At 37.2% G+C, this 12,506-nt stretch overlaps 1 protein-coding gene across 4 annotated transcripts in view; it reads right to left on the bottom strand.

The window, feature by feature from the left end:
• Positions 1–12,506, bottom strand: part of DIAPH3 (diaphanous related formin 3) — a 563,626-nt gene that overhangs the window by 353,796 nt on the left and 197,324 nt on the right. For all 4 annotated transcript variants that reach the window (XM_068984294.1, XM_068984295.1, XM_068984296.1 and 1 more), the window contains 3 exons: positions 11,629–11,745; positions 5,495–5,613; positions 2,807–2,871 (listed from right to left, as the gene is read on the bottom strand). In XM_068984294.1, the coding sequence (XP_068840395.1) occupies positions 2,807–2,871; positions 5,495–5,613; positions 11,629–11,745 (301 nt within the window). The remainder of the gene's footprint in view (positions 1–2,806; positions 2,872–5,494; positions 5,614–11,628; positions 11,746–12,506) is intronic.

The raw sequence follows: 12,506 nt of genomic DNA, 5'->3' as shown, positions 1-12,506 counted from the left end.
AAATGTACTATCATACACCTCAGTAATGCCCACCAACCTGGAAGCTCACTAATAATGAGGCTCTTTCTGCTTTATTCATCACCTTTCCAAAAGCTTTATATTTAGAAATTAAACTCATTTGTTGAGTGAAATCATCAGCCAATTCCTGTCAAACTTTCCTTTTTATGTTGAATAACCATGTCAATATCATAAAGGTCCTCAATCTCCCAGTCTCAAAAATCTCTACGAGGTCATTTTCTCTATTCTCCTCTTTATGACTGCTCAGTCAATGTTTACTGCTGCTTAGCAAGAAATAGGAAACTAAATTCTTAAGACTAAGAATGAAGAAACCTTTCTCATAACATCATTATGTACACTGTCCTGTCTTAGGTCTTAGAATAAGATACGGAAGGAAAAAGAATTATTTATAGGAACAAAAATAAAACTATCAAAACAACCAGTATCATAGTTACTACACTCAAAGAAAGGTTACTAAATTAACTTTACCATACTGAGAGTATCTGTATTACTTACAAGAGAGATAAATTTCTACATCCTCCCCTATAAAAGGATCAGACGAAATATAAACTTTGCTTTAGCATTTTTATAATATCCATAGTCAAATCACAGTAGCCTTGAGGATAAAATGAATCTCCATTAAAGACGCACTTTACAAAAACTGAAATGATAGGCTTCCTCTCCAAAAGGAGTCAGTAGAGCAATCTTACGCTTACAAAATTACATGCAAAAATGTCAAGAAACACAGTTAAGGTTGAGGCTCTACTTAATTTCATTCCTCAAATAAGTGAATCTATACAGGAAGGTTGATAACTCAATACTCTCTATGTACTTTCTGACATTTCTAGTCTTCATTTTTCAAATTTATGCATTAAAATAAAGAATGTGTCTAGCAATCATGATAGCTTCCTGCCTAAAGCAAAGTATTTACATGTGTCCTTATAAAGCTATCAGAAAAAATTCTTGCTGACACATACAAAATGGTATGGCAATAGCAATCTTTTATGGAGTGAATAATATTTTCTGAATATACCTAAGACACGTAACTGCTGACTAAAAGGAGACAACTAACCTTGAACAAGGTCTTTCTTCTATTTACACTGAAAGCTTACAATTTTAAAACAGTGTTTTGAGAAAGTTATCATATTCAAATACTGTAAACCAAAAAAAGAAAAGATTATAAAAGCCAATTTAAACTATCTGAGATTCATTCAAACCAAGTAACTTAGAAGCGTGCTACTCCTTTCCTACAGTGAGTGGAAGTATTATTTACTGAGCTTGGAATACAGAGCCAGTGGGTGAGAGGTCACCATACAACGCAAACATCTATCAACTAGAACACTTATGACACGTAATTTAAAGTATCTGTTACTTTGTTTCCTCCATTAACTAAGTCACTTTGCAAAAATGACAATGTTAATATCCTCAGCTGTAATCTGAGCCTGCAGCCAAAGGCCTGGGAGATAATATTCTCTAAGTATTTGGCAAAACATTGGACTTCTTAGACAGGGCACTTACAAAGTTCTCCATGTGAAAGTTAAAGTCAGTTAGTCATGTACAACTCTTTGCAATCCCGTGGACTATACAGTCCATGGAATTCTCTAGGCCAGAATACTGGAGTGGGTAGCCTTTTGCTTCTCCAGGAGATCTTCCCAACCCAGGGATGGAACTCAGGTCTCACACAATGTAGGCAGATTCTTTACCAGCTGAGCCACAAGGGAAGCCCAAGAATACTGGAGTGGGTAGCTTATCCCTTCTTCAGTGGATCTTCCTGACCCAGGAACTGAACTGGCCTCTCCTGCATTGCAGGAGGATTCTTTACCAACTGAGCTATTAGAGAAGCCCTAAGAGCTTCTAAAAAGTCTATTAAAAATGTACAGTTCTCTTAAGGTACATTTAGGGCTTGACACATCAAAAATGTAGACTCACTCAGTCTAAATGTTTCTTGAGTGAAATGTTCATTGAGGTAGTGGTAGCAGTTACTACCATGATTCCTCCAACGAAAGGAACCAGCCCTAAGAATTCAAATCAGAGTAAACTACTTAAAATGAGAAGAATCCAACAATGAAAGATAATAAAATTTTAAGATCAGAGAACAAATGTAATAAGTACCCACTAAGTAGAGACAAAAGCATAATACAGTAACTTAAAGAAAAGTGGGGGATGGCTGGACGGTCAACAACACTCCTGGGACAGAAACACATGCAACTGCTGACATCCAATACTGATGACCTACGAAGAAGACAACTTTAAATGGTTCCGCTCAGTCTTATGAAGCAACTTTAATCGAAACCAAAACCAAGTTAAACTTTCCCTTAAAATTTTTAGATATAATTTCAATCTTATGGCCCTAAATTATCTGAGGCCTTGAGAAATACTCCAGCCTTAAAATTCTGATTCTATATACTGTCAATTATTTATTTATTCACTCATTCAAAAATATGTTTAGTTTTCAGTCCAGGAATTGTTTTAGGTGCCATGATAGTGAATAAAGCTAACAAAAATCGTTCATAAATTTTATTACAGAGGGAGAAACAGATAAGACATTTGCATATACTCACACAGATACATAAATGATGTAGCATGTCAAATGGTCATAAAAACAGTAGAAAAACAAGGACAGAAGCATAGGGAGGGTCAGAGTTGGGAGTAAGGAGTTTAAATGTTTAAATAGGAAGTCCTCAGAGGATGGCATTTGTGCAAACACCCAAAGGAAATAAGGATATTGGAAGAACATAGAGTCCCTGAGGCAGAAATATAGCTGCAGGAGCCCCCCCTGTAGTCTTGCAAAGTTAGTCAAACTACTTACTTTCTTGTTAAGCTCTGATGCTTTCTCTTCAAACCCTTCTAGTTTTGCTTCATCTATGCAAATATCTAAAATTGCAACGACAACATTTTTCTTAAATTCACTGTTACTTTAAAAGTTTACAAAGAAAAAAAATCACAGAGAAAAATTAGAAATAATGTCAGTAATAACCAAAATGGAGAAATATATAATGTTGGAATGGAGAATGATTTTCTAAGCACGATACCAAGGTCATAAAATATAAGAGGAAAGATAAACCCAACTACAATTTTAACCTTCTGTTCAGCAAAATGAAGACAGTTCAACTGTACATATAATACCCAAAGGTTCCTATCCTCAGTTCATATTTTGAAGGAAAAGGAGAAAATGATAGCCAATACAAATGGGGAAAATGTACAATAGCAATAAGCATAAAATTATGAATAAAAATCTAAAAATTGATAAGTCATAAGAACAGATAATTGAATTTTCCTAATAATATGAAAAATATTAAAATATTTAATTAGAAATAAGCAAAGATTAAATAATCCCTAATGCCAAGTACTGGAGATAGCATGGGGAAGCCAACTCTCCTAAAAGCAGTTGGAAGTATAATTAAGGAAATTTGCTAATAAGAAACTATGCAATATGTACAAAAACTTAAATACTTTCTTCCACCCAGTAATTCTATTTCTAGGACTTTGCTTTTAATATTCATTAAAGTACTGTTAGCAAAAAACTGCAAATAACTTAAATATCCACTAATAATAGATTAAAAAGCTCTGACAGGAATCCACCTGACAGAATACTTCACAGGAGAAGTAATTCATATGGATGCCTCATGATGTACTATATCCCTTCTTTTTTAATGAAAGTAATAATGAACATTGTTTAATAAAACATACTACAAAACAACTTACGAGAAGCAAGAATCAACCAAATCACTACATCCAAAACTAGTCCCGCTACCTAAGTGGGACCACTCAGCTCTTTCTATATTAGATTACTTTGGTGATTAGCTTCTTAACTCTAAATACAGTGTGTACACAATTATTTCTTGATTTAACTATGTAGGGCATTATGGATAACTTCCTAAGAAAACACTTTCCTGTATAATCCCAATTCTCTATAATTTTTTGTTCATTTGGCTGGCTCTGTAGCACTAAATTAATACTTAATCCTCTGATTCCTGTTGCACAGACAGCATGTCTTGAATCCCACCTTAATATGTTATGTGTGCCCTGTACTTTCCAACATCTGTCTCCCATCTAAGCATGTTAACACAGTGACACTCTCTTCTATATTTAAGTCTTCGGTATTGTGTCTGTAAGTTTATTTGAAACATTTATAATCAATTAAACAATAAATTTATTTAACTATGTAACTAATTTCACTTATATAGCCAAGAAGTACTCAAAGATTTTATTTCCTTCTCAAGAATTCAATGTCAAAACCTCTCACCTACTCAAGAAAAATATTCCTAATGTCCAGGTAGAAAAAACTTTCTCTTCAGACACTATTCAAAATCATTCCATATTTTAGTTTGCTACCTATTTAGAGAATATTTTCCTTTATTTCTATGTCCCTCCTACCCCCAGGAACTTCTAATTTCTTCTCTCTTAGGGAGAGAAACAAATATTTGCTTTATCAGTGTCATTAGTATTATCTACTACTTTCTCATTCTATACATCCCACACTTCTTCCTGAACTCAAATATTTTATGAGGAAAAAAACAACTTCATGCAAATAATACTCTTTGAATATTAAATCAAGATTTGACATATGGTAACTTCTTAAACATTAGTTACCATGTGGAATCACATATCATTTCAAAGACTGTTTTGCCCTCTGTTACTTTTAAATCATTTAGACACATCAAGCCCTGATCATCTGGGAAAGAGTGGTTTACAGAGTCATACAGATCCTTCAGATGGTGATACATCTCATCATACAATGTCAAAATAATCATATAGGGTAATATCACCACTAATCTCATCAGAAAAAAATTTAGCACTGCAAAGCTGTCAAGCTGACAGTAGCAAATACAAGTTTTCCAAACACAAATTTTTACGTAAATGCTTGGATTTTATCATTGGTAACACAGTCTATCATCTTCATCTCATTTTTAGGAAAGTGTGTGCCAAACACTCACATCTAAGTAGCCACAACTTGTATAACAATCACTTTTTTCAAGGATAAAAAAAAAGGCAGGCATCTCAGCTGGCAACTCAGACAATTACACAAGTACTTCCTTGTGGACTCTGGTTTGCAGCACAAGTGACTCACACATACAATATATTGAATTTTGAATATTTTCACACAGAATATATTCACACAGTATACACAAAGGTAAATGTCAAATAAAATTATTATTTTTTACTTCTTTATCAAGGACATTCTTGAGTAAATAATAGCAGTTTCATTTCATTTCTTTTGTTTTACCAAAGAACCCCAGGGCTACTGGAGTTTGGTGCCACTGCCTTGATTCACAACGTGCCAGCAGTTTTCTCAATATTGTTCTGCAAATATCAAGACAGTGAAAAAGGCAAATAATGTTTCAGTACTATTGTGAAAATAGATTTGACTAGTAGGACCTTCTGAAAGGGTATCCAGGACCCTCCAGAGTCCACACTGCAAGAAACAACACTCTAGCACTAAGCCATGGGTAAGGGACAGAAAATATTTCCATTTAAATAACAGAGACACACTCACCAACAAACTGACTTAAATCTAAATCTAATCTTTTTCGATATGAGAAGTCTGGATCCATCCCATCTCTATGCAGTACAATCTGAGATACACACTCATCAATTAATTTGAAGTACTGTTGCCTAGAACCAAGGAAAAGAATAAAGGTACACTCAATTTATCAGTGTAACTTTACATCAAAACAAAGCTATTTCATTCAGTAGCTTGATTTCCAGTTCAATAATATACTACTGCACAGTTTTAACAGTTGATATGACAGACTTAACATGGGAGTGAGAGTAAATACAAACGTCACTTTCCTTCTAATTATTTTAACACATTAATGTCTTAATAATCTTTTAGTTATAAATACAGTGTGCATTAGACATCATTTTCTTATGAAAGTCAGAACCTTGACTTAATTAGTAGGCAGTGAAAAAGAGAATATTCAAATGAAGTGATACTGATACATGCTTAAACACAGTCCTCTGCAGAGATCATCAGCCTATCACTATACTGTACTAAAAGGATTACCATTAACTCATTTTACTTTACAAATCAGAAGACATATTTTATAAAAAATTATCTGGAAGGTCCTTAAAACCATACAGTTCACTGTTTTTACAATTTTGGGGATACTGTGAATTACAAACAGTATCAAAAGAATATTTTTTACTGAAAAGAAAGCTAAAAAAATTCAGTTTAACAATTTTTCTCCAAAGTTTAAATTTAATTAAAATCCTCAAGCAGGCTTCATTTGTAATGACAATACAATAACTTCAGTCCACCTGTATGAGTAACAAATTAAAGAACATCCTTTGAAACAACTCAAGCCAACAAATGCAAAAAGTATCCAGAAGATTCTACAAACAAAACCAAACTACAGTTATGGGCAGGGGCAGGGGGCACAGGCGTCCATCCCAACCGCCCAGGAAGACTTACTTCTTCTCAATGACATTTTGCACAGATTTTCCTCTCCGCCTCCTTCTCACTATCAGCTTCCCATCCCTATAAGCCATGACCTGCTACTCTGGACCTACTTACTTACGCCCAATAAACCATTTATTACACTGAATAAGGAGAAGGCAATGGCAACCCACTCCAGTACTCTTGCCTGGAAGATCCCATGGATGGAGGAGCCTGGTAGGCTGCAGTCCATGGGGTCGCTAGCAGTCAGACAAGACTGAGCGACTTCACTTTCACTTTCATGCATTGGAGAAGGAAATGGCAACCCATTCCAGTATTCTTGCCTGGAGAATCCCAGGGACAGAGGAGCCTGGTGGGCTGCCGTCTATGGGGTCGCACAGAATCAGACACGACTGAAGCGACTTAGCAGCAGCACACTGAATAAAATAAACTACAGTTCAACATTAGCAAAGAAGAAAATGTTCATTAACTGTCATGGTATTTAACAGTATTCAAGAGAGTATTCTTAGGTACAGATCAAGGCAAGAAGGCATTATCATTGCTTTCCTCAATTTTCTCAACTTCTTTCAAAGAAATAATCTCCTAGCTAATATCTTAGCTATAATAACCACATTTACACTTGAGGTATTAATCTGTAAATTGCACATATTTCTATTACAGTTAAAAATTGAGATGACACATTCTGTCCCCTTTTTACTCTTAATGTCATCTTGATGTTGTTTTAATAAAACATTTCTTAACACAAGATATTTTGTGTCATTTTTTTAAAACCATAATTTCATTAAATGCTTTCTCAGTTCCACCATTCTAAATTATGAGCTCATTTATAATGCAGATGAAAACTAATGCAGAAACTCTTACAGTAAGGCAACACAAGTAAAGAACAATATACTTATGGATTCCATAAACGTAAATCTAGAAAATAATCTCGATGTGAAATATCAGTAAGGTAGTGAATATGTCAAAGGAATATGTAAACAACCTAATTAAGGAATAAATATAAATGTCATAACTTCACTAAAAAAATGTCATTTTTGTTGGAGAATATTTTGAAGTCACCTTCACTTTCTCTGCAGTTTTTTTACCAAAATCAGAAATTATCTCCATGCACATTCAACTCACACGCTATTTTGCACACAATAAGCCATCAATAATTTGCTACAGAATTGAATTTGATCTTCTATTCACCTTCCAATTATCTTGCTGCATTTGATTTTTCATGGGGCCTTTGCTGTATATTTTCCAACTGAGTTCCATTTCTGTAAAATTTCTTTTTGTCCCAAAAGCAAAAGTGAGCAAAAATTTAAATTCATAGATTGAATTCTTTTAAGTGAGAATATTTTACGGTCTACAATGAAAAATAACTTATAAAAAGCTTTAAAAATTTTATTAATTATCAATATTAATTATAAATGTTCAAGTGAAAATGTCCAGAAAACTGAAGACCTCTGAAAGGTAAAATCCAGGTCCATTTGAGATAGCAAAACCAAAAATATTGAAGAGGTAAACCCAAAACAACAAGGTACATGGGACTGCACAACACAAAGTAAAATTTACTGTATGTGAACGAAAAGGTAAATAACAAAAAATATTTTAAAGAATATATAGCAAAACTATTATATAAATGACCATAATGCTGACTCTATCCTGTAATAAATATATTCCCACTATAAGAATAAACAACCTAGGGGGTGGGATGGGGAGATGAGAGGGAGATTCAAAAGGGAGGGGGTATATGTACACCTATGGCTGATTCTTGCTGAGGTTTAATGGAAAACAAAATTCTGTAAAGCAATTATCCTTTAATTATAAAATAATTTTTAAAAGAAGAATAAACAGCAGCAAACAGTAATAAATAAGTGAGAATTTTGGTCCATGGGAAAGAACCAATGCGATCTTTACTAAACAGTCACAGGAAGAACTCTGCCTTCATAGCAACCACATCTGGAACGAATACCAAGGGCCTTGGGCTGAAAGAGCTAAGGAAGAAGGGAACACAGATGATTATCAAACTTCAAAGGTGATACTGAAAAACTGAGCAAAGGAGGGGAACTTCTATGGCTCACTAATATCACTTTGATAATGCTACTATAACAGGGCACAGCAAGGGCAGCCCTTAGCACAGAGCCGTTGCTGGGCAACACTACTTGGCCCGTTACCTGGCAACAGATACCACTTCAGTCATTGGTCAGTGCTACAGTGGGCCCCGCCCACAGGCGACCACCTGTCAGGAAGCCACCGTGGGTGGGTGGTGGGGTGGTCAACTAAGAGTGGGGCACGGCCATGAGGGGGAGTCAGGGAAGAGCAGACCCTGGCCTCCGCCAGGGGCCCTCCGGCCCGTTCCCTGGCCTGGGACCAGCGGGTGAGCTGGGCACCCAGGGAGGAGGCCGGAGGTGCGTCACGGAGGCTCCGGAGCCTTCCCCACGGCCACCCATGAGCTGAGGCCTTGAGGCACTGGGGAACCACTCTGCAACCTCGGTCTCCGTGAGCGGAGAGCGGTGGCCGTCCGGCTGGGCCGCAGGCTGTGGGCCCTGCCTCCTGCCCCCTTTTGGGGGCCTGAGGAACAGTGGGCCAGTTGGGTCCTGGGCGTCGGGCTCCTCAGTGATGACGGCTAAACAGAGTCTGGGTACTTGGCCCTGAGGGAGCCGCCAACTGAGGTGGGCCTCCTCTTGGCCAGGACCTGGGCTTTGGAGGGTGAGAGCTATGCCCTGGGACTTGGTGCTTTGTTGTCAGGACAGAGAATAACATTTGTTTGGTAGAGATTTACAGGAACATCGTCACCTGACTGTGACCTGACTTCAAGAACAAGGATTTCACACCAGGAAGTCTGTACCAACTAACCACGCCCCTTTCCACCTTTCCTGTAAAAGGGCTTTGTTGAAAGCTTTGGGGGAATTTGGGATTTTTAAAGCATGAGCTACCCATCTTCTTGCCTGGCTCTTCAGTAAACTTTTCTCTGTTCCGAACGCCAATGTCTTAGTGTTGTTTGGTCTCACTGTGAGTCAGGCACACAGACTTGTACTTTCAGTAACACTATAATGTAATATTTCTCTAGAAAGTTGATTCTACTAAAGTGATAGGCTTGCCTGAGCATGCCCAACAAGAGTTGTGCTTTATAATCTGTTCTGAGGTTTAAAAACCACATGTCCCCTGGAGCACAGATATAAGGGACTAGGATCCTAAGTAAGAAATAACCTCCTTTGCAGCACTATGCATGTGCACTAAGTCGCTTCAGGGGTTGTCCAACTCTTTGTGACCCTGTGGACTGTAGCCTGCCAGGGTCCCATCCATGGAATTCTCCAGCGAAGAATATTGAGGTGGGTTGCCGAACCCTCCTCCAAGGATCTTCCCAACCCAGGGATCAAACCCACGATTTCTGAGGCTCCTGCATTGCTGGCAGATTCTTTACCACTAAGCCACCATTTCTACACTATTAGACACATTTAAACCTTCAAAAGCAATAAACAATCTTAAATTCTTGGAAAATACAGAGATCAAGAAAAGGATGGGGTTACTTTAGAATGAGTAAAAGTTTCAAGTTTACTTTTAAATTCTCAGAAGAGTACAATGTTACAATTAGGGTACCTAAGAAATGGCAACCCACTCCAGTACTCTTGCCTAGAGAATTCCATGCTGTCCATGGGGTCGCACAGAGTTGGACACAACTGAAGCAACATAGCATGCATTCGAGAAGGAAATGGCAACCCACTCCAGTATCAGACATGACTGAAGCGACTTAGCATGCATGCATGCATTGGAGAAGGAAATGGCAACCCACTCCAGTATTCTTGCCTGGAGAATCCCAGGGACAGGGGAGCCTGGTAGGCTGCCATCTATGGGGTCGCACAGAGTCAGACACGACTGAAGCGACTTAGCAGCAGCATGATTCTCAAAAATTTTATTTAATCAAGTATTAGTATTTTTTATCTAGCATTTATAAAGTGGTTCAATAAACTGTCTTATTTTAATAAAATATGAGAAACAAGCAAATGAAGCCTCAAACAGGTTCCTGACTCATATTTTAGAATATCTTTGGATTTGCCAGTTTTACAAAGGAATGAGGTAGGGCAGGTGGTCATACTCATCTCAACCTCAAGTTTTACCATGTTTAGATTTCTGTTCACTTGTTAGGTACATCAAAAACCTAAATTACTTCCTCTGATATCACCCAGACGACACAGCCTGAATGAAACTAACTCCTACTTGAAGTCAGAGTAAGAAAAGACATACTATCCACAGTATTTGAGAAAAAAATTTCAGCAAAGTTAAAGGTGGCCAAAATGGCTTCGTACTCAAAAGATCTTAGCTTCCTTCATAAAACAGTAATAAAAAAGGAAAGAGGGCATAGAGAATATTTATTGAGCATACACCGTATCTGGCTAGGAGTCTCACTCATGTTACCATTTCAATCTTCTTAACAATAGAGCAGCTTCAGTGCTACTATCCATATATAACCACAGATGGTGGTGCTCAGTCACTCAGTCGTGTCTGACTGTTTGTGACCCCATGGGCATGTATGTAGCCTACTAAGCTCCTCTGACCATGGAGTTTTCCAAGCAAGATACTGGAGTGGGTTGCCATTTCCTATGCCAGGATCAAACCATGGATCAAACCTACATCTCTTGAGTCTCCTGCATTGACAGGTGGGTTCTTTACCACTGAACCACCTGCGAAACCCATATAACTACAGGCAGATATGCATAACAGTTAATTTCTTTAAAAATCTGTTGAGCTCGAGATGTCTAAGGTATAATAAAATGACTTCAAAGTTATTGGTCTAGCTTTCTGATACATTAGCAACATTAAACATAACTGTACTATTAAGGAACTTTCTAGCTACTTAAACACTAATAAAATTGATGTTTTAGTATCTTTTTTGTAACTTATGAAAAGAAACTTATCAACACCATTCCTACTGCCTAAGGACTAACCAGAAAATATTATACATCATGCAATAAATTAGTAATAAGTAAATTTGTTGCTAGTTCTTATTTTTATTCAGATGAAAAGCTGTAACCAAGAATCTGCTAGAGCTTAAAAAGTAATAGTAGTATCATTTTATACCATCATCTATCTAAATATATGCCCAAAGGAAACACTGTATACTATGAATTAATACTATTAAAGAAAGAAATCTTAAAAATATGTGCATGCTCAAATCAAAAAGCTGGTGAATTTCACAATATAATTTTATTAGTGAAAGAAAATATTAGAATATAGTTTCCTCTTACCTTATAAAATAATCATTTCGAATCAGCAAAAGATGCTGCAGAATTGAAATGAAATATCCCTCTGCTCTGGTTTCCTTAACTGTGTTCCACACCATGTTGTAAAGATCATTCACTTCAGTAAATTGATTAAGGAATATGTGGATTTATTTATCCTCTACACCAAATAACTGCAGTAATGTGACACAGAATCTGCTCTGTAAGGCCTCAAAAGATTACTGTCTTACTCTAAAATAGGTATCGTATACACTAAGCATAAAATGCATGCAGTTAGGTATGAGAGTAGAGGGAAACCGTGCAAATGACAACTTCACCTGATACTTTCTGGCTTCTCCTCCACAGTCGACTCCAACCAATCTTACTCTCTTGAGCCAAGACACTCTGGCAGAAAGTGGTGGAGAGCTGGTCACGAAGGCTGCACTGGGTTCTGGGGCAGCCGTGACCAAGAGCGCTGGTGCCAGGCATTACCTACCATGGCGCTCCCCCGTGGAAGACAGAGATGTGGCTCATTTCTGGACAAACACAAACATCTGCAGATGCACAGAGCCACAAAGGCCCATAAGAAAATACACGCAAGGTACAGGGCAGAAATAACCAGCAGGCTAAGGGGCCTCCTCCTAAGGCAGGAAAGCACTGGGCAGGGGGGTTCCAAACAGAAAGAACAGACTGCACAGGTACACATTAAGAGGCCTACAGTATCCAGATTTAAGGTGCCACATTCATTTATATAATCATGTTTTCATAAAAACACATATAAACTAATAAAAAGGTTTACACAAACATCCCTCTGATTCAATAAAGTTTTGATTTTATGGTGTTTACCTAGAAATGGCTTCACAAGTTTAATATTTTAGGGTTAGGGGCTGACAATGTTTAAGATT

The sequence above is a fragment of the Capricornis sumatraensis genome, chromosome 12, assembly GCF_032405125.1.
Source record: "Capricornis sumatraensis isolate serow.1 chromosome 12, serow.2, whole genome shotgun sequence".
Classification (NCBI taxonomy): domain Eukaryota; kingdom Metazoa; phylum Chordata; class Mammalia; order Artiodactyla; family Bovidae; genus Capricornis; species Capricornis sumatraensis.
This window is presented reverse-complemented; position numbering and strand designations above follow the sequence as displayed.